The sequence below is a fragment of the Psammomys obesus genome, unplaced genomic scaffold, assembly GCF_907164565.1.
Source record: "Psammomys obesus unplaced genomic scaffold, mPsaObe1.curated_primary_1811, whole genome shotgun sequence".
NCBI classification, from domain to species: Eukaryota; Metazoa; Chordata; class Mammalia; order Rodentia; family Muridae; genus Psammomys; species Psammomys obesus.
In genome coordinates this window covers 230,807-251,481 of record NW_026585644.1, presented here as the reverse complement: position 1 = coordinate 251,481, position 20,675 = coordinate 230,807, and the positions used below count along the sequence as shown (strand labels likewise).

The window sequence follows — 20,675 nt, the reverse complement described above, 5'->3', positions numbered from 1 at the left end:
GGGGTAAGAAGATGGCTGTTGGCCCAGGTCACAGGTGTTTCTGTTCGAATAACATCACCTCTCCTGGGGTTAGCTATTCCCAGTATTAGGGCTTCTGAAGAGAGGATTAGTAACTATGAACTCTAAGTAGGCCTAGCTGACTCCCTTGGTTATCTAATTTTGGAAGGCCTTACCAACTCTGGGACATTTCCGTTGTCTATCAGTTCACCCATTTGACTGTTCTGAGTTTAACTCAATTGATCCTCGGAGACAACCACGTTCCACATAGGTCTGTCAGCCTTCACTGCGGGGTGAAAAGAGTGCTGCCCCTCCACTACAAGGCTGCATGCCTCTCTTCCTCCTTTTCAATGCTCTTGTCGCTGCTCGAAAGAAGAACTGAGAATTTCTGGCTCTGGCCAGTGTGGGTTCTAAACCTGGAAGTGGGGATTCACTTGGGTTGCCCAGGTCTAGATCTTGAGGGCCTTCACCGTGGCACAGTGGCCACCTACTGACTGCAGGACTGACCAAGCACCGCCTCTGACTTCGGGCCAGCCGGGGTCAGTGTCTTGCCTTGTCCGCGGGTAATGGGAATCCGCTTGGTTGCAGGGGCCCTCCCAGCCACCAGGGGTCGCGCTGCAGGCGGTAGGGTGTTGGGCCGGCGCAAGCGAGGGTCACGGCCGCAGGCCCGGGTTGGGGGGGTGCTGAAATAGCGGAGGCGCCCGCGGCTCTCCTGTGCGGGGGGAGGAAAGCAGGGCGCACAGAAGAGCGCGGGGTCCCCAGCACCGCGGGAGCCGGGAGGACGGCGCGGCAGCAGTTACCGCGTGGCGCAGCGCGCGGGGACGCTGGGACCGCCCAGATCTCTTTCCACGGTGCCCGGCGCTCTCGGCTGCCTCTTCTTCCTTCAGCCCGGGCGCGAGCGGCTCCCAAGTCCAGTGCGCCATGTCCGGGGCTGGATAGCAGCCCGGCCGCCCCCTGGCCCGCCAGCCCGCCCTCGCAGCCACCCGCCAGCGGGCCGGCTGGGGAGTCCCAGGGCAGGCAGGTAGGGGCCGGACCGGGCGGGGCGGCGGGCGGGGAAGGGCGGGAGGAGGGCGGGCGGCGCGAGGGACTGTCCCCAGCTGTGCGCTGCGCATCTGGTTCCGCTTCCTCCTCCCAGGGAAGTGAAAGTGGAGCTAGCTCGCTGTGCCCTGCACCCTACCACCTCGAGCTCCCGCGGGCGCTCAAGTACCCCTCCTTCCCGCTAGGGTCACGCGGATGCTGGCGCTGCTGCCGTCACGTCCTCGGCAGTCCATGCGCGCGCTTCTCTCGGCCCAGTGGCCCCCTTGGTCAGCCACTTCCCCTGCGGCGCGCCCTCTGCACTAGCCCGGGTTTCCCATCATCTGGCGTGTGGATGTTGGTCCCCAAAGTGGCTTCAGTGCCGTTGTTTTCCTCAAGGGAGAAGGGGCTGCATTCTATACGACTCTGCCCTGGCTGGATGAGGGAAGACCTGGATGCACAGTCCTGTTGGTCCGGGGCCACCCACTTGCCTATAGAGGGTCTCGTCTAACGGCTTTTGCCTGCCAGGGCCACAGAGCCCCTATTGGCCTGCAGTGGCTGAGACAGGGAGCGCTGTCCTGGAGTTAAATCAGGAGGCTGACGCTGACTCCTGGCTTCACCTCTCAGATGTGGAGAAGCTCAAGCTAAATTTAGCTTGAGTTGGGGCGTGTGTCCAGAGGCCAGGTTAAGAAGAGGGCCGTTTTGACTCCAGTTCCCTGAGGAAAAGTTGGAGGTTAAATAGACTGTGCATCCAGGAGACATTGGGAGCTTCCTCTGGCTTGTTCAGGATCCTTAGTGTGAGGTTTGTCTTGGTCTGATGCTGTGCTGGAACCTTCAACAGTGCTACCCACCCCCCACCCTCCGCAGCGCTACCACACACCCATAGGCTGACTTGTGCTGAGCGAGCTGCAGCTTCCCCTTCGAAGCCATTTCAGGAAGTAACCTCCCTTCCCCTCTGAAGCACTCTCCCAGCCTCTAGCCCCGTGCAGGCCACCCTCCAGGCTTTCTCCCGCCTTCAGCACCCTGGGGCACCTCAGGACTCTTGGGGCTTCCACTCCCCAAGGTCAGGCCATGGAGGCAGGTGAGAACAGTTACCCATAGACTGTTGTGGGGCTTATTCTGTCTGGGGCTGGGCGGCATGGGCCTAGGATTGGAGCTGTCCTACAGTCCCTTTGTGCCTAACTGCAGACACCTGAGGATCCCGGAGATGGGAAAGCCCTAATTGCTTGGCCAAAAACATAAAGTTAACCTAGAAAAAAAGGATACTTGATGTCTGAGGAACAGGGGCTAAATCTTGGGTTTTGCAAGCCTTCCCAGAAACCTGTGGGGCTCTTCTGAAAATGTAAGAATGGCTGCTTTAGCGTTAGCTGCATCCGAAGAGTCTTGTGTCACTGCAGAGCAGGAAGGCCAAAGATCTTTGAAAAGGCCGAGGTTGGTATGATGTGGTAGCCGGAGCGAATGATGTCATTGCAGGCCATTACGGAAAAGACTGTGTTCTCTGAGGTACAATGGGAAAGGGTGAAGAGGGCCAGGCCTTTAAAGGAATAGGTGAACACTATGTCAGACATGTGTTGTAGAGTGAAGTTTGGGTTCTTTGGGAAGAAAGGGCTGATGTCACTAAGAAGGAAGGACCCAGTGGTCTCTAAGGAGCAGTGGTGGGATATGAGAGTCTGGTGATGTCACAGGTGGGAGGGTTCGGGATTGGCTGATCACTTATCCTTGCCTTAGAAGAACTAGGAAGAGGAAAGAAGGGGGGGTCCACTATGGTTGCCGTGGGAACATCAGCCTCTCTTGCTCCATCTCGTCCTCAATTGACCGTTCCAGATGCCGTGAGTGAAGGGGGGGCGATGGCGGAGGAGCGGCCTCCCCGCTTGGTGGATTACTTCGTGGTGGCTGGGCTTGCAGCAAGCGGAGCACCCATACCTGAAGAGACGTGGATTCCCGAACCTACTGGACCCCGGCGTCCTCCCCGGCCAGCTGAACCTATTACAGATGTGGCAGTCATAGCGAGGGCCCTGGGCGAGGAGGTGCCCCAGGGCTACACATGCATCCAGACTTCTGCTGGTGGCCACCCCTTGGAGCTCAGTGCTGGGCTTCTGGGTGGAACTCAGCCAGTCATCTGCTACCGCAGGGGGCGTGACAAGCCCCCCCTCGTTGAGCTGGGGTATGTACCCCTATCTGTGCTGGCACTAAAGGAAGTTGGGAGGGACCCTTGAGTGAGCCAAGAAGAGGCAGGGATATGGGTTGAGAGGAGGAAATTGGGAACCGCAGCAGAATGGGCTAGTGGTCAAGAGGAGGGGCTCACTGCCCGTGCTGCTGCTTGCCAGCGGATGTTTCTTCATCTGCAAAGTGAGGATAGTGATTCCTCTCCACCTGGTTCAGAGCGTTAAATAAAATAAGCCATGTGAGGAACTGAACAGAGTCTATTGGGTCTCAGAGCTTCTTCTTGAGAGCTGTGGAAGGCGGGGGTTGAAGGGATGGTTACAGGGTCTAGAGGGCAGAGCTAAGCAGGAAGTGCTGGGTTGTTTTACCAGGGTTTGACAAGGCTGAGAGAGCAAGGCAGACTTAGGTAGGCAGCTCTGGCAGGACCCAGGTCTTTTTCTCTCCCGACCTCTTGATGTCTCTACTCTCTGTGCCAGGGTGTTATACGAAGGGAAGGAGCGCCCCAAGGCTGGGTTCCAAGTGCTTGACACGACACCATATAGCCACTCAGCCAACCTGGCCCCTCCAGGCCCTGGGCACCCCCGCACCTACCTCACGTACCGGCGGGCAGCAGAGGGCGCAGGTCTGCATGCCCTGGGCATCACTGACCTCTGCCTGGTTCTACCCAGCAAGGGCGAGGGCACTCCTCATACTTACTGCCGGGTACCCCGCAACCTCAACCCCGGCATGGTGAGTGGAACCGGGGTACTGATAGCTGAAGCCTGGGCTGTTAGTGTGAGGGTGTGGACATGGGACACCCAGGGTGTTCGGGGACCAAGGCCACAGACACCAGGGTCGGATCAGAGGTGGCTTGGCTAGGAGGGCTGGAATTAGGGGCATCTCCGAAGAGAAAAGACAACTGAAGGGTGGGAGAGAGAAGATGAACCCAGAAACCTTTGTTAGTGATATGTCTGCTTGTCTCTTGCCGTTTATGGGGCAGTGGGGCCCAGCAGTGTTCCTGTGCTACAAAGTGGGCCTGGCCAAGGCCAACACACTGGTGTATGAGGCAGGTGAGTGGCCCCTTTTCCTGCTTACCCTTTGACCCTCTGTTCCTCTGCTTGGTGCCTCTTGGCCTGTAACTTCAGTGAACCCAGAATTTCCTTCCCTTTGCCACTTAATCATTCTCTGGGATCTTAGTTTCTTTCTTTTTATTTTATTTATTTTTTTATGTCTTGGTATTTTGCCTGCGTGTATGTATGTCTGTGTGAGGTTGTCAGCTCCCTGAGTTACAGTTATGAGCTGCCATGTGGGTGCTAGGAATTGAACCCAGGTCCTGTAGAAGATCAACCAGCACTCAACCACTGAGCCATCTCGCCAGCCCTATCCTCTAGTCTCTTTACCTGGGATCCAGTGGACCTTTTCACTCTAATATGTGTACTCTTAATTCCGCTGGGGTATAGAGCTGCTGGGCCGCTACCCAGAGGAAGACAATGAGGCATTCCCGCTGCCCGAGTCAGTGCCCGTCTTCTGCCTGCCCATGGGGGCCACCATCGAGTGCTGGCCTGCCCAGACCAAGTACCCGGTGCCCGTCTTCTCCACCTTTGTGCTCACGGGTGCTGCTGGTGATAAGGTGGGTGTGTGCAGTGTGGTGAGGGATCCCCACCGTGCAGCGCCCTCTGATGATTCCCCGTACCCCTGCCAGGTGTATGGTGCGGCGCTGCAGTTCTATGAGGCGTTCCCGATGGCCAGGCTGTCAGAGAGGCAGGCTCGGGCCCTGGGCCTGCTGAGTGCCGTGGAGCGGGGCCGGGCCCTGGGGGGCCGGGCGGTACGAAGCCGGCGAGCCATTGCTGTGCTGTCCCGCTGGCCTGCGTTCCCAGCCTTCCGAGCCTTCCTCACCTTCCTTTACCGCTACTCCGTCTCAGGCCCCCATCGTCTGCCCTTGGAAGCGTGAGCATGGCTCTCCTGACATTGCGGGATTCTGAGGCGTTAGAGAGGATAAACGGGAGCAGAGAACGGAAGTGGGCGGGGTACACTGAGGCAGGAGGGCTGCAGTGTGCGGTTACAGAGTTTGCCCGTTTAAACTTCTGGCTAGAGGGAAGGGGCACCTGGAACCAGCCTGCATCTGTCAGTTGGCTCTTGGCTAGGTCTGTGTATGCCCAACAGGGATCTGTTTTTGAGGCAGGGTTCACTATATAGCCCCGGGTGGCCTGGAACTCTGCATAGACCAGGCTGGCCTCAAAAGTCACAGAGGTGACTTTCTGAGTACTGGGGTTAAAGGCATGTGCCAAGGTGCCCAGCTTACCTATTTATTTATTTATTTATTCATTCATTCATTCATTCATTCATTCATTCATTTATTTATTTATTTATTTATTTATTTATTTATTTATTTATTTATTTATTTATTTATGTTTTTCTAGACAGGTTTTGTCTGTTTAGCCCTGGCTGTCCCAGAACTCTCTCTGTAGACCAGGCTGGCCTTGAATTCAGAGATCTGCCTGCTTCTGCCTCCCAAGTGCTTGGATTAAAGGCACATGCCACCGATACCTGGCTTTTTAATTCTTTTTAGGGAGGCTCTCACAGTAGCCCTGGCTGGAGCTTGCTGTGCTGTACATGTGTGCCTCCAGATCGGGCAAGGGCATCTATGCACACAGGATCTATGCTGCAAGCTGATCCAAGTGGGGGGTCCAGGAGGAATGAAGTCTTGAGGCTAGAGAGGAGACTATGTGGAAGGGTAGGATGGTAGATTGGAGTGTAGGCCTCACCTTTTTCCTCTCTCCCTAGGCACATCTCCCACTTCATTCACAACGTCCCATTCCCTTCCCCACAGAGACCACGCATCCTAGTGCAGGTGAGAGGTGAGCCTAGGGCTGGGCTGGATGGAAGGAGAGGCGTTGGCAGGGGCTAGCCATGAGCATCCTGACCTGTGACTCCTCCCCCAGATGTCTCCCTATGACAACCTGCTGCTCTGCCAACCCGTCTCCTCACCCCTGCCCCTCAGGTATGTGCCTAAGGCGGGGGGGGGGGGGGGCTTTGATGACATGGGCTATAATAGGAAGTACGAGTCAGCTGATACAGCTATTGAGATCTTTGCAAACTGGTCCCGGTGGTGTCTGTGCCCAGTGTCTGGGAAAGAGTCTCTCAGGACCCTTTTTTCTTTTTACTTCCTGCAGTGGTGCTAGCTTTTTGCAGCTGCTGCAGAACCTGGGCCCGGAATTGGCTATTACGTTGTTGCTGGCTGTGCTCACGGAGCACAAACTGCTGGTCCACTCGCTGCGGCCAGATCTGCTCACCAGCGTCTGTGAAGCCCTTGTCTCGGTGAGTGCCACGCTGTCTAGGCTACTTCTCCAGAACTGCTGTCTTTTCTGGTGCTTTCACCCACATCTGGAGCCTTCTCCTTTTCCCTCCCTAGGGAGAGGGTCTTCAGTCTGTCTACAAGGGTGTTATCAGACCCAGGGTCTTTTGTCGAGATTAGCTCCACTGGCTTCTTCAATAGAAGTCCCACCTCCCCAAGGCCGGTGCCCTGTGCTCACTGGTTGTCACTGCTTGATGCTTTAGATGATCTTCCCGCTGCATTGGCAGTGCCCCTACATTCCGCTGTGCCCGCTAGTGCTGGCGGATGTGCTGAGTGCCCCTGTGCCCTTCATCGTGGGTATCCACTCCAGCTATTTTGATCTGCATGACCCACCTGCCGATGTCATCTGTGTGGATCTCAATACCAACACACTCTTCCAGTGAGGCTGAGTACTGTCTGAGGGCCAGAGCGGGGATGCGCCAGGGCTGGGGGGTGGGGCCACCAGTGGTTCACTCTTCCAGTGAGGCTGAATACTGTCTGAGGGCCAGAGCTGGGATGTGCCAGGGCTGGGGGGGTGGGGCCACCAGTGGTTCACTCTTCCAGTGAGAGGCTGAGTACTGTCTGAGGGCTGGAGGGGGGATGCGCCAGGGCTGGGGCGGGGTGAGGAGAAGCGCCACCATCTTTTCTCCTTATGTTATCTCTCAGAACAGAGGAAAAGAAGCCCCTCTCTGCGAGGACCCTGCCCCGAAGACCATACAAGATTTTGCTGGCCACACTGACAAATCTGTACCAGCAGCTGGACCAGAGTAAGAAGCTGGTGGGCTTGGGAGGCTGGAAGCTGTTGTAGGCCTCAAATCTCCAGTTTGAGGGCAGGGCTGGGAGCAACAGGCTTTCTCTCAAGTGGTTGGCAGAGTGTGGATATGGCGGGAATAAAGCAAAGCTACAGGCTGGGGTGGGGGAGCAGCATTCCTGAGCTCCTCCAGAAAGCTGAGCCTGTCACTGCAGAGTCTGGAAACTGGTGCCCAAAGGTAAGTTTTTGGCCACTCCTGGTGTAAGCTCTGTCAGAGGCTAGTGGTGAAGATGGAGACAGGGTGAGGCAAGCCCTGAGGGTGCTAACCTTGACTCTCAGACATTGATTCCCAGCTTACACTGGACCAGAGGAGGAGGCCTCCCTGGAATTCCTTCTGACAGACTACGAGGCAGTTTGTGGCCGCCGGACGCGCCTGGAGCGGGAAGTCCAGGGAGCCTTCCTGCGCTTCATGGCCTGTCTCCTCAAAGGCTACCGGGACTTCCTGCGCCCTCTCACCCAGGCCCCCTCTGAGGGGGCTCGTGATGTAGACAACCTTTTCTACCTTCAGGGTAAATAAAGAGGGTCTTTTGTTGGCCAAAGGAAGGGCATGATTTTGAGGGAGGGCATGGTTAGGAGGCAAGGCTCCATGAGAAAAGTGAAAGGGGCACTGGCTGGCAGCAAGCGCCCTGCTTATCCCTCCCCTCTTCTGGTTTTGGAGGGAAGCAAGGCCTATGTGTGAATGTGCCCTACTGTCTGGGAGTCCTTAGCATAGGGTGAATATGGTCATCCTGGTATTGAGCAGGAACCAGGGTCAGAGCTCTGTGAGGGACCTGCCCTCAGAGAAGCCCTAGTCTGCAGCAGTGTGAACAGATGGAAGGGACTCCACAGAACTGTGGTGTTGGCAAGCTGAGCTGATCTGAGGAGAAGGGTGACTGTGAGAGCCATAGGTCCTGAGTGGCAAGAGCTGTGAGCAGGGGGCAGGGAGGAGATGGCTGGGTCAGAGAGCTGTGGTGACCTCCTTCCTGGCCCGGCCTCACCCCTCAGGTTTCCTCAAGTCCCGGGAACGCTCGAGCCACAAGCTGTACTCTCAGCTGCTGCACACACAGATGTTCTCACAGTTCATCGAGGAGTGCTCTTTTGGATCTGCCCGGCATGCTGCCCTCGAGTTCTTTGACTCTTGTGTTGACAAGGTATTGGACGTTGTCCCTCTGTTTGCGTGTATCAACTGACTACCGGGTTCCTCCTAGTTGTCCCTGTTGCCCTCAGTCCACTATTTTCTGTGTGTGTCAGCGTGACTGTGATGGCAGTCCTGCAGCCACCCATGGCCAGCTTCGGCCCTTTACTACCCTTTCATTCCCGACTCTGCTCTTCCAGATGGATCTCCAGGATGCCTTTCCTATGAATGAATATGTTTTTCTGGTAGAGGCCATCTTCTGGGCAGCCTGGCTCTGTTCCATGTTCATTGTCTTCACTCTTATTCTTTTACCGTCCTGCCTAGGTCCACCCAGAGCAGGAGAAGCCTGAGCCAACACCCTTGGTGGAGCTGGAGGAAGAGCTATCAGGAAGTGAGATTACTGTCTTTATCACACCCCCAGAGGAGCCTCCGGTACTGGAAGGCAGTGAATCTATTCCCCAGTACAGGTAGGAGGGTCTTCTCCCTTCAGCCTGTCCTGAGGCCCACGCTCGGCCCGATGCTAACTGCCCCCATGTCCTCCGTCTCTCCAGTTATGATGGGTTTCCAGAGCTAAAAGCTGAGCTTTTTGAGTCTCCTCAGGAACAACGGGGGGCCCTCCCTGTGCCAGGCCCGTCCCGAAGTGCCCCCAGCAGTCCTGCACCTCGCCGTACCAAACAGGTAACCAGCAGTGGGCCGCATCGGGGAGCCTGGTGCAACGGTTGTTTTGCTTCATAGTCAAATGAAGAGACTAATGGTGCTTACCCCTTAAAGCTGCTGGGAAGTCTATATAAGCTTGGTACATTAAAAACCAACAACAGGGCTGGAGAGATGGCTCAGAGGTAAAGAGCACTGGCTGTTCTTCCAAAGGTCCTGAGTTCAATTCCCAGCAACCACATGGTGGCCCACAACCATCTATAAAGAGATCTTGTGTCATCTTCTGGCCTGCTGGCTCACACACAGACAGAATACTGTATAAATAATAAATCTTTAAAAACAACAAAACATTGTGCAACCAGGTGGTGGTGCACACCTTTAATCCCAGCACTCCTTAGGGAGGTAGAGGCGGGCAGATGTCTGTGAGTTCAAGGCCAGCCTGGTCTACAGAGTGAGTTTTAGGACAGCCAGGGCTATACAAAGAAAACTTGTCTCTATAAACAACAAGAAGAAACCCCCAAAACAACATCAAGAAACAATGTACAGCCAGGCATAGTGGCACGTACCTTTTATCCAGCACTCAAGAGGCAGAGGCAGACAAATGTGTGAATTTGAGGCCAGCTTGGTCCATGTAGTGAATTCCAGGTCAGGCAAAGCTTCATAGTGAGACCGTGTCTCAAAAAACCAAACCAATAAAATTCTGTACACATATAAGCTTTTGTTGCCGCTGTCATTTACCATCCTCCTCCTCATCTTCATCCCTGAGCACTCTGGGAACACAGGCGCTAGCTACCTCTTGCAAGGTGTCCATTGTCAGGCTACTTGCCCTCCTGAGGCTCTGGGGAGGGTTGTAGTTTAGGCAGCTCTTTAACCCTCTTACCTCCTTAGAACATAGACCCTGACTCAGGAAAAGTGTTGCTTTTCGCACTGACCTACACTCAGGAGGTTGGGGCAAGATCTTGTGTTTGAGTTCAGCCTGGGCTATCTGACAAGATTCTTCTCAGAAAAACATCAAAATAAGGAAAGCTCTCTGCCCCGGCATTGTATTTACCTTGGTGTGTTTCTTATCCCACCTAGGAGATGAAGGTTGCACAACGGATGGCACAGAAGTCGGCCTCTGTGCCCGAGCTGTGGGCCCGGTGCCTGCTGGGTCACTGCTACGGGCTGTGGTTCCTGTGCCTGCCTGCTTATGTGCGCTCGACATCCTCCCGGGTGCGGGCATTGCACACAGCCTACCACGTGCTGCGTGAGATGGAGAGCCGCAAGGTGGTGCTCCCTGACGAGGTAGGCATTCGTTACCTCTGTGCCTACACCTGCCTCTCATCCCAGCAGGAATGTGCAACTATAGGGACTGTGAGAGGGAGACTTGGTGGAGACCAGGTAAAGTGGATGGAGGAGCTTCTCTGTCAACAGTGCATGAGCCTGTGTGGGAGGAAGACAGTGGGGACTGCAGGCCTCCAGAGTCACAGGAAGGAGCTGCCAAGGCTGGAAGAGGGTGCTTACTGAGCCTCGGGGTTCAGGTTAGACGCTGTCCCCTCCGTCCCGTGCCTCTCTTGGTCTAGGTGTGCTACCGAGTGCTGATGCAGCTGTGTTCGCACTATGGGCAGCCCGTGCTGTCTGTGCGAGTCATGCTGGAGATGCGGAGGGCGGGCATCGTGCCCAACACCATCACCTACGGCTACTACAACAAGGTGCCTCACTGGGGAACAGGAAGCATGGCAGCCTTGCAGGCCACGTGGGAGGGCGCTGGGCCTTCACCGCCGCTGCTGCCCCATTCCTTGGAGATTAGGCTTATGCAGTTCTTCCTGGTCCTGTGGCTGCTGTCATCTTTTATGCTTCTTTGTTGCCTTTGTGCAGACAGAAGGGTTTGTTTGTTTGTTTGTTTGTTTGTTTGTTTGTTTGTTTTTTCAGACTTATCTCTTTTGATTTCTTATTTACAACAACCTTAAACTCCATGCTAGACACTGTTCCAGATACATTACACATCTCAAATAAATTTATCTCCACAGGGCATAGATGGTCATTCCCTGTATCAGAGGAATTGAAGTTGCAGAGAATTCGTAACTTGCTCCAGGTCACATAGTAAGCATGTCAGGGAGTCAGAATAGAAACAGAGTATAGGCAGAATTCAGCCTCCTAACCATGCTTGTTAGATAAGGAAACTAAATAGTCAAGCAGTTGAGATAATTTCTTCAAAGCTATTCAGTTTATAAGTAGGGTGTAAGCCAGAGGGGGCGGTGGCACACACCTTTAATTCTAGCAATCAGGAGGCAAAAGCAGGAACTCTCTGAGTTCAGGGCCAGCCTGGTCTAAACAGTGAGTCTCAGGCCAGACAGGGCTACATAGTGAGACCCTGTCTCAACAAACTAACACTTAAACACTAGAGCCCAGATATACTTTTCTCCATTACTACTGATTGTACCCCTCTGGGGCTCTTGTTTCTGGGTGAGCCATTGGTTAAACAATCCTAGATAGCAAGTCCGGAAAAAAAAAAGAAGGTGGCCTGTGGGGTTCAGGACAGGAGGTAAGGCATGACTAGGCCATCCTGGTGGGCATTGTGATTGGCAGGCTGTGCTGGAAAGCAAATGGCCATCTGGTACTCCGGGTGGACGCCTACGCTGGGCCAAGCTCCGGAATGTTGTCTTGGGGGCTGCTCAGTTCCGCCAGCCCTTGAAGGACCGACGGCAGCAGCAGCAGCAGCAGCAGCAGCAGCAACAGGTGGCCGTGCCGCAGGGGTCAGACAGCTCTCAGACAGGTGGGTAGGGACTGGCAGACATGATGATTCAGGCCCACAGTCATAGCGCTGGGGAGCTTAGACAGGATGGTTGATGTCGCATACCCAGGCCAGATTGGAATACATAGTGAGGCTTTGTGTTAAAGGGAGAAGACAGGGCTAGATGAGGTAGCTGGGTTCGGGTGGGGAGATATTTGGAAAACTAGGGCTGGCAGGGCCTTTCTGTGTGTAGATAAACTGCATTTGTTTGGCAGCAGAGGCACAGAATTCTACCTAGGAAAAACCTTGCAAAACCCAGGTCGACCCAAGGGGTTGTTTCACTCTGGGGCTAAATTCTGCTTTCCAGAGCCCTATCTGGAGCACGCCTCCCCAACCCGTCCTCTGCAGCGCCAGACTACTTGGGCTGGGCGAACTCTGCGGGAACCATCCTCACCCACCGGACGTCTGGTCAAGAGTGGCAGCCTGGGCAGCGCCCGAGGGGCACAGCCCACTGTGGAGGCTGGAGTGGCTCACAGTGAGTACCGTTATCTGACTGCCTTCTTCCTCCCCCTGAGCTCAGTGTTAGCGGTCCTGTCGGCTCAGTGGCAGTCTTGCCTAAATGTGACGGTAAGCTCTGATGCTGAAGTTTGTGGGTGTATACAATCTGCATTCTAAAATTTTTTTTTTTATTTTTTTAATGTGTATGGGTGCTTTGCCTGCATGTATGTCTGTGCACCCTTTGCATGCTTGCTGCTCATGGAGGCCAGAAGAGGGCATCAGATGCCCTGGAACTGGAGTTCCAGATGGTTGTGAGCTGCCATGTAGGTGCTGGCAGTTGAACTCAGGTACTCAGAAAGAGCGGACAGTACTCTTAACTGCTGAACCATCTTTTCAGCCACAGATGCTAGAGTTTTTGCTGCAAGAGTTATGTTTTCTCAGGAAAAGAGCAGCTGGGAGAAGCTCCATCTCAATTCTCCTTTTGTCTTCAGTGATAGAGGCCTTGGGGGTCCTCGAACCCCATGGATCACCTGTGCCTTGGCAGGATGGAAGTCTCTCAGACCTGAGTCTGACAGGGGAAGAACTGGCACCTGGAGGCAGCCCAGGGGGCTCAGGCTCAGCCCTGAGTGCCCAGTCCACTGAGGCCCTAGAAGGGATAAGTGGCCGGGGTTCCAAAACTAGCGGATTTCAGGAGGAGGCGGGCACCCCCAGAAAAGGGCTGGGTGCCCGCCTCCAACAGCTGCTCACTCCTTCCCGCCGCTCCTCTGCTTCCCGCATCCCCCCACCTGAGCAACCCCCGGACCTGCCTCCTGCGGCCCGCCGAAGTCCCATGGATAGCCTTCTGTGGCCCCGAGAACGTCCCGGATCCACTGCTTCTGAGGTAGCCAGGGAGAGGAGGTAGCGTGCTATCAGGAGGGGAGGGCTGCCGACTGAGAGAAAGCCCCTAACGGTGACTCCGAGCGACCGTGGATGTGGCACTCAAAGTGGGAGAACGAAGGACGAGCTGACTGTGCTTTCTCTGGAAACGGCAGAGCTCCGCTTCTCTGGGCAGCGAGTGGGATCTCTCGGAGTCTTCTGTCAGCAGCCTGAGTCTTCGCCGCTCCTCAGAGCGCCTCAGTGACACCCCTGGGACTCTCCAGCCCCCCTCCCTGGAAGTGAGCATCCTCCCATCTACAGACTTGTGCTGGAGCACACACAGCTCAGATCTCCCTGCAAAGGCAGGGGAAGGGGAGGAGGTGGGAGGAGGCCTGGCCGGGGTTTGCAGACGGAAGGGTCAAGGAAGGGCACTGGACCAAATGAGGCTAATTTCCTGGGGTCCCCTCGCCCACAGATTCTGATGTCCAGCTGCTCCTTGTGCCGAGCCTGTGATTCCCTGGTGTACGATGAGGAGATCATGGCTGGCTGGGCGCCCGACGACTCGAATCTCAATACGACTTGCCCCTTCTGCGCATGTCCCTTTGTGCCCCTGCTCAGTGTCCAGACTCTTGATTCTCGACCAAGGTGCCCGAAGCAGGGCAAGTGGTGTGGGAGGGACAGGCAGGTGGTGGTCAAGAGCTGACACCCATGCTGTCCCCTGCAGTGTCCCTAGTCCACAGTCCGCCCTTGCTGGTGAGAGTGGCAGCAAAGATGCTCCTGTCCCTGGGGGTCCGGGCCCTGTGCTCAGTGACCGGAGGCTCTGCCTTGCCCTGGATGAACCCCAGCTCTGCAATGGGCATATGGGGGTAAGGCTGGGCAAGAAGAGCGTGAAGTGGGGAATGTATTATCTGTTGAGGGGAAGTCAAGGGGTGCCAGGTTGATGGGCACTGAGGACAAGGGGCATGCAAGAGGCGCTTGGACTGGCTGACTCGCTGAGAGGCAAGCCTCTGGTTGCGGGCCTTTAGTATGTGTTGTCACTGCTGTCCTACCTCTTGTCTGCAGAGTGCTTCCCGGCGAGTTGAGAATGGGGCATGGGCGTACCTGAGCCCTCTGGTGCTGCGTAAGGAGCTAGAGTCTTTGGTAGAGAATGAGGGCAGCGAGGTGTTGGCATTACCTGAACTGCCCGCTGCCCACCCCATCATCTTCTGGAACCTCCTGTGGTACTTCCAACGGCTACGCCTGCCCAGTATTCTACCAGGCCTGCTGTTGGCCTCAGGTGATGGGCCCCCACCCAGCCAGGTGAGGGCGCTTATGTAGTTCTTGCCTCCCGAGGGCTTCTGTCCTCACCTCTCAGCTTCTTGTCTCTCGGCCTTGAAGGTGTAGAACAATGCAAGCTGTGGAGTCTCTTGAGCCTGGCCATTTTACCAGCCTGTACTCCATTTCATCATCTGTCAAATGGCATAAGCAGTGGCCTACCAGGATGGGTATTAGATGGAGTGACTAGTACCTAAAAATGGCTCGTATTTTTCTGTTTACTCCACCAACATTTGTTGCATACATTTTAGGTTGTAGGTGCTGGGTGTGTAACAAGGTGAAAAAAAAGTCTTTGTTCATAAGAACTGGGAGATGAGGATTTCTTTCCCTTGGGGCATGGCGGCTCTAGTCTTTAATCCCAACAGTCAGGAGGAGGCATGGAGGCAGATCTCTATGAGTTCCAGGCCTGCCTCATCTACATAGTGAGTCCCTGACTCAGATAACAATGACAGCAAAAATAAGTTCTTTCCCTTCTTTCCTTCATTATCTCCTGTAATGTCTGTTTCTTGTCCTCTGCCTCTTGCTCTGAATTTGTCTCCTGTCTCAGCTCTCCCAGGGACCATCCCTTTGGCTAACCCCTGACCCAGCCTCTGTGCGTGTTCGCCTGCTGTGGGATGTCCTGACCCCCGACCCCAGCAGCTGCCCGCCTCTCTATGTGCTCTGGAGGGTCCACAGTGAGTTGGTACCTGATCTGGAAGTAAAAGGGTTGGGCCCCTTGCCTAGAGGGTCTGGCGATCCTGGTGAGCCTTCCTTCCTTTCACCCAGGCCAGATCCCACAGCGGGTGGTATGGCCGGGCCCAGCACCCTCATGTCTTAGCTTGGCATTACTGGAGTCAGTGCTGCGCCACGTCGGACTCAATGAGGTTCATAAAGCTGTTGGGCTCCTGCTGGAAACTCTCGGTGCCCCTCCCACCGGCCTGCACCTGCAGAGGTATGACGCTCTCACCTGGGTGGCCCATGACATGTCTTTGCACCTCTTTTCTTTAATACCCACTCTGTCTACTGCAGGGGAATCTACCGTGAGATCTTGTTCCTGACAATGGCTGCTCTGGGCAAGGACCACGTGGACATAGGTAAGGGTGCAATCAGGCTCTGAGGGGATAAAGGGTATGGCACAGGGATGAAAGGAGATCCTAATGCATCAATTTCCAACCTTTACCCTAGTGGCCTTCGACAAGAAGTACAAGTCTGCCTTTAACAAGCTGGCCAGCAGCATGGGCAAGGAGGAACTGAGGCAGCGTCGGGCACAGATGCCTACTCCCAAGGCCATTGACTGCCGAAAATGTTTTGGAGCACCACTGGAATGCTAGGGACCCTTGAGCTCTGCTCTCCAGCCTTGAGTGGAGAGATGAGGAAGAGTGGATTCTAGACCTAGCCTGACTCCTTCTTCCCTTCATAGAGGAATTGGGAACAGGCTGTTCAGCCATAGGCTTCAGGTGGGACTAGCAGGAAGAGGGACTCACTGTTACCCAAAGCCACAACTCCCCTGAATCTGACCTGCCCTGTTTGTTCATGCTGAGGCGGAGGAGAGCTGCGGAAGTTGGCACAACTCCATTCTTTCTCCATCTGATTCCAGGAGCTCTTTTTCAGGGTATCCTCAGACCTGCAGAGCCCTGGTAGACTCACAAGTTTTTGTTTTAAAAAACAACTGGAAAGATTTAGAGCTCCTGAGCCTTTGCCCTGAATGGAAGGGAGGACTTTCACTCCCTACGTTGCTGAAGGAGCCCAAGGCCATCCTAGTGTTGTATTCTATTTCGTTATTTATTCTGAGGCCACAGCTCTTATACTTACGAGGGTCTCAAGGAGCATAAGAGAAGGGAGTTAGCTTTGTAGCTCCTTGAGAGCCATGAACTGGGACCCAGAGGAGTCTCAAGCTTCCCTTAGGAAGAATTGGTGCCTCTTCTAGTCCTGGTCCTTCTTGTCCAGTCCACCGTGGAGAATGCTCTCCTGTCCATGGCCTTGACCTGTGCAATAAGGATTATTCTTTGCAAAGTTTTGTTGGTTGTAAATATAGTAAAAGCTGCTTCTGTCTTTTTTTTCTCTGCCTCCTGTTCTCTGGATTTGGGATGATACATTATTTTTCCTGGCCGCACATTCTCTTTTCTGCCCTTTCTTTGTAACCATCAGGTACACCCTACTTTTCCTGGACACTTGATATATAGGGAGTTCTCAGAGCAGAAGCGTGAATCCAGTGCCGGCTATGGCAGTGCCAGTCTGCATGGCACTTCCGGCCCTCCCACACAATCACCCCCTTGTCCCTCATCTGTACCCCACACAAAGGCTCCATTCTCTGGGGGCCCTGAGCTCATCTTTGCCTTATTTCCTTTCCTCCTGTCCCCTCCCTGACCCCAGTTTCTTCGGTACCTTCACAGAGATGACAGCTCTCCTCAGGAGTTGCCGTTTGCAGGCCTCTCGTGTATCACAGGCTGTGGCAGCCATCCCAGCTCTCCTCAGCTGCTCTAGCTCCAGACACTGCTCCTCACTGTGGCCTAAACTTGGAGGCAACAATGGGAAGAAGGAAGCAAGGAATAACAGACTTGCTGCATGTGAATGCCAGGGAGATGGGCATCATTTCTCTATTTTATGTGTACGTGGGGGGTGTGTGTGTGTGTCTGAGTATAAATGTGCACCACATGCATGCAGTACCCACAGAGGCCAGGAGAGGGTAGTAGATCTTTTGAAATGAGTTATGTAGCTGCTGGGAATACAGCCCAGGTCCACTGGAAGGGGAGCAAGCACCTTCAACTGCCGAGCTAGATCTCTCTAGCCTCCCACTACGTAAAACAAACAAACTGTGTAGGTGTGTGCCACATTCGCGCAGGTACCCACAGTGGTCAGAACAGGGGGTTGGATCCCTTGGGGATGGAGTTACAGGCAGTTGTGAGCTGCCTGATGTGGGTGCTGGGAACTGAGCTTGAGTCAAGAAAGAACAATGAGCACACCTAACTGCTGAGCTATCTATCACCCCCAACACACACACATTGTCCAGGCATCATCTTTCTAATCTCAGACCCATCTGGAATTTTCTCTTTTTCCTGTATAATGAAATAAACACAGGAAACAACTCCTACCATACCAATTACCAAAGGGAATTAACTAACAGAACAAATGTCTTGGGAAAGAAGGGCAAGGATAGTAAGGACAAGATTTACATAAAATTTTAGTGCGAATTTCCAGGGGGTAGTAACTAGTGGATGAAAAGAATTCTGCTAGGGGTGGTGGCACATCCCTTTAATCCTAGCATGCAAGAGTTGGAGGCAGGTGCTCTGTGAATTCTGGGCCAGCCTGGTCTATGTAGGGAATTCCAGGCTAGTCAGGGCTTCAGTGAGACTCTTCCTTTGGGAAAAAAAAAGTATTACTTGTAATTGTTAGGACCAAGCCAAAGAATTGTTCCCATCATGTCCTGAGGATTCATTTCCAGTCTCCTAAGGAGTAAAGAAGGGAACAAAAGGTTTCAGAAATTCCCTTTCTACCAGGAGGCAGAGGCAGGCAGATCTCTGAATTTGAGGCCAGTGTGCTCTATAGAGTGAGTTCCAAGACAGCCAGGGCTACTGTCTTAGGAGAAAAAAAAAAAAAAAAAGAAGAAAAATTCTATCTTAGTCTCATTGCATCCAGTTTCTGGTAAGATCACATGTGTGTGCACATGTGTGTATTCATGTGCCCATCTGTGTGTGTGTGTGTGTGTGTATGCATGTGTTTTGCTGATGATCAAATCGAGGACCTTAAATAAAGTAGATGAATGTTTTCACCCTATTCTGAGCCTGAGCTACATCCCAGCTGTTCATCTACTTTTCCCCTCTGTAGCAGAGCTGAACCCAGGGGCCTCCTGAATGTTCCGCAAATACTCTAGCACTGAACCATGGCCCCAGTCTCCAAGTGTCCTCTTAAAATAAGCTTCTGTTTATAGTATACTTAGCTGCACTACACTAAGACAGTGCTGGAGCTCAGCCCCTCCCCTGGATGAGGACACAGTCTTCCGGTCTGCAGTGCTTTTTCCTGGGCTTAGGCTGGCTTGGAACTTGCTATGAGGTCAAAATGACCTTGAATATCGATGATCCTGTCTCTACGTCCAGAGAGAACTAAGAACTCCTTACCTGCAGGGCCTGGAAAGTGGTCCTGATGGTAAGGACATGTTCAAATACCTGACTCAGCTTCTCTTCCTAGACTTTGGAGTATACAGGCTGAAGGCTAACAGATTTGAGGTGAATCATTGTCACTTGCCAATCACACAAGTGTCTCAGCTTGTGGGGTGGGGAAGTTTGCCTTTTTTATTTGTTTGTTCTTTTTCAGACGTGGGTAGCCCTGTCCTTAGTTCACTTTATAGACCAGGCTGGTCTCGAACTCACAGTTCCTCTTGCCTCTGCCTTCCCAACTGCTGGGATTATAGGCCTGCACTGCTTTGCCTAGTTAATTTTATATATTTTATGATTTCTAATTTTGTGGTTTTTGTTTTCTGGGTGTGGGAGTATGTGCATTTCTGTATCTGTGTTTCTTGTACTTTTTCTTTGGCTCTTTATTTTCTGTTTGGATTTTGTCCTATTCTGGCTTGTTTTTATTTGTTTTTAGATGCCTGTCTTCTAATGAGAGGAAATAAAGGGTGGGAATTTGGGTGGGTAGAATGAATCGTGGAGGATTTGGGGGAGGGGAAACCATGATTAGAATATATTGCATAAAATATTTTCAATTTTTAAAAAAGTTGGTTTCACAGAGAAAACAGGACTGAGTATTGGGGAAGCAGAGGCAATTCAAGGCCAATCAAGGACATATAAAAAGATTAAAAACAAAACTGAGAAAAAAGAAAAAAACACCAAATCTAACAAAGCCAGAATTTATACTGGACACAATTCATGTCCAATACAATTGCAGTCTAGGTCTCATTTACTTTTCTTCCTTAAAGCTTGAAAGTCCATGGCCTGATTTTTGTTTTGTTGGAAGGCATTCTCTTAATGTTTATGTTCCCTTTTTCAGGTTAGTATTGTCTTCTACTATGGTTCACATGTTTTGTTTTGTTTTGTTTTTGTTCTGTTTTTGTTTGTGTGTTTGAGACAGGGTTTCTGTGTGTAGCCCTGGCTATCCTGGAACTCGCTCTGTAGAACAGGCTGGGCTCCAACTCAGAGATCCACTGCTTCTGCCTCCCAAGTGCTGGGATTAAAAAAGTGTGCACCACTCCTTCCCAAACACATGTTTTTCAAAGCCTTCAAGGGATGGCTGTAGGGCTAGAGAGATGGCTCAGTGGTTAAGAGCACTGTCTCCTCTTCCAAATGGACCTGGGTTCAATTCCCAGCACCCACATGGTGGCTCACAACTGTCTGTAATGCTCATTCCAAGGGATCTGACACTTTCATACTAATGCACATAAAATAAAGTTAAATAAGTTATATATAAAAAAGGATGGCTGTAGCTGGCCTTTTTTACTTTGTGGGTTCTTCCTTTTCCTACCCTTTTATCCCTCCTCCCCTGTTTCACCCCTTATCACTAGAAGAAGGATAAAGGAGAGATTCTTGAATTTAATTTATAATTTCTTTCTATTTGTTTCTTCTTTGAGCATGAGGACTAACACACCACAACCCACCCCCCAATCCCTGAACCACCAACCTCTCCTCTCGGGAACCTTGCATTTATATACTGTCTTAGGGTCTAATTGCTGTGAAGAGACACCATGACCAAGGCAACTCTTATAAAGAAAAGATTTAATTGGAACTGTCTTACCGTTTCAGAGGTTCGGTCCATTATGATCATGGCAGGAAACCTGGCGGCGTGCAGGCAGGCACGGTGCTGAAGAAGGAGATGAGAGTGCTACATCTTGAGCTGAAGGCAGTGAGGAGACCTGTCTTCTGAAGGCACCCAGGAGGAGGCTCAGGCCACATTGGGTGGAGCACACAGGAGACCTCAAAGCCTGCCACTGCAGTAATGCATTTCCTCCAACAAAGCCACACCCACTAGTGCCGCTCCCTATAGCCACAAACTCAAACTCCTAAATCTATGGGGGCCAAATCTATTCAAACTACATATACTCTCTGAAAAGTTCCTAGAATTCCAAATGTCACCTAAGCGCAGAAACGATCTGAAGCTTGTAAAACCAGGCCTCTGCTGGAGCACGAGGCAATCACAGCGGCTGCAGACTGCCATCCCTACACCTGGGATTAAACGGAAAGCACATTCTTGTAGTATTTCTGTGCTTTTTAAAGAAACCAAAAATCCAGAATTCTTACTACATTTCCCCAGTTCT

At 52.8% G+C, this 20,675-nt stretch overlaps 1 protein-coding gene across 4 annotated transcripts; it reads left to right on the top strand.

Moving 5' to 3' along the window:
• Window positions 1-525: 525 nt before the first annotated feature.
• Window positions 526-16,484, top strand: Dennd4b (DENN domain containing 4B). 4 transcript variants are annotated; one of them, XM_055623489.1, is made up of 28 exons: window positions 526-1,018; window positions 2,836-3,175; window positions 3,651-3,903; window positions 4,154-4,223; window positions 4,614-4,783; window positions 4,856-5,100; window positions 5,938-6,004; window positions 6,096-6,154; window positions 6,327-6,471; window positions 6,712-6,887; window positions 7,154-7,254; window positions 7,592-7,807; window positions 8,283-8,428; window positions 8,737-8,879; window positions 8,964-9,090; window positions 10,144-10,350; window positions 10,629-10,757; window positions 11,635-11,821; window positions 12,147-12,314; window positions 12,769-13,157; window positions 13,309-13,431; window positions 13,608-13,777; window positions 13,857-13,998; window positions 14,195-14,431; window positions 14,994-15,120; window positions 15,212-15,377; window positions 15,455-15,519; window positions 15,611-16,484. In XM_055623489.1, the coding sequence occupies exons 2-28, from the start codon at window positions 2,859-2,861 to the stop codon at window positions 15,754-15,756; spliced, it is 4,491 nt and encodes a 1,496-aa protein (XP_055479464.1). In that variant the 5' UTR covers window positions 526-1,018; window positions 2,836-2,858; the 3' UTR covers window positions 15,757-16,484. The 4 variants fall into 4 exon arrangements, with proteins under 4 accessions (XP_055479464.1, XP_055479447.1, XP_055479457.1 ...); XM_055623472.1 differs by lacking the exon at window positions 526-1,018 and adding an exon at window positions 1,086-2,092; XM_055623482.1 differs by lacking the exon at window positions 526-1,018 and adding an exon at window positions 1,086-2,442.
• Window positions 16,485-20,675: the final 4,191 nt, after the last annotated feature.

What these genes read in the sequence shown, in the direction of transcription:
- Dennd4b (XM_055623464.1), top strand. Translation starts at nt 2,775, where the DNA reads ATGGTTGCCGTGGGAACATCAGCCTCTCTTGCTCCATCTCGTCCTCAA. An exon ending in CCTACGGCTACTACAACAAG is followed by an intron (nt 10,758 to 11,634) that starts GTGCCTCACTGG and finishes TGTGATTGGCAG; the next exon opens with GCTGTGCTGGAAAGCAAATG. An exon ending in GGAGGCTGGAGTGGCTCACA is followed by an intron (nt 12,315 to 12,768) that starts GTGAGTACCGTT and finishes TTTTGTCTTCAG; the next exon opens with TGATAGAGGCCTTGGGGGTC.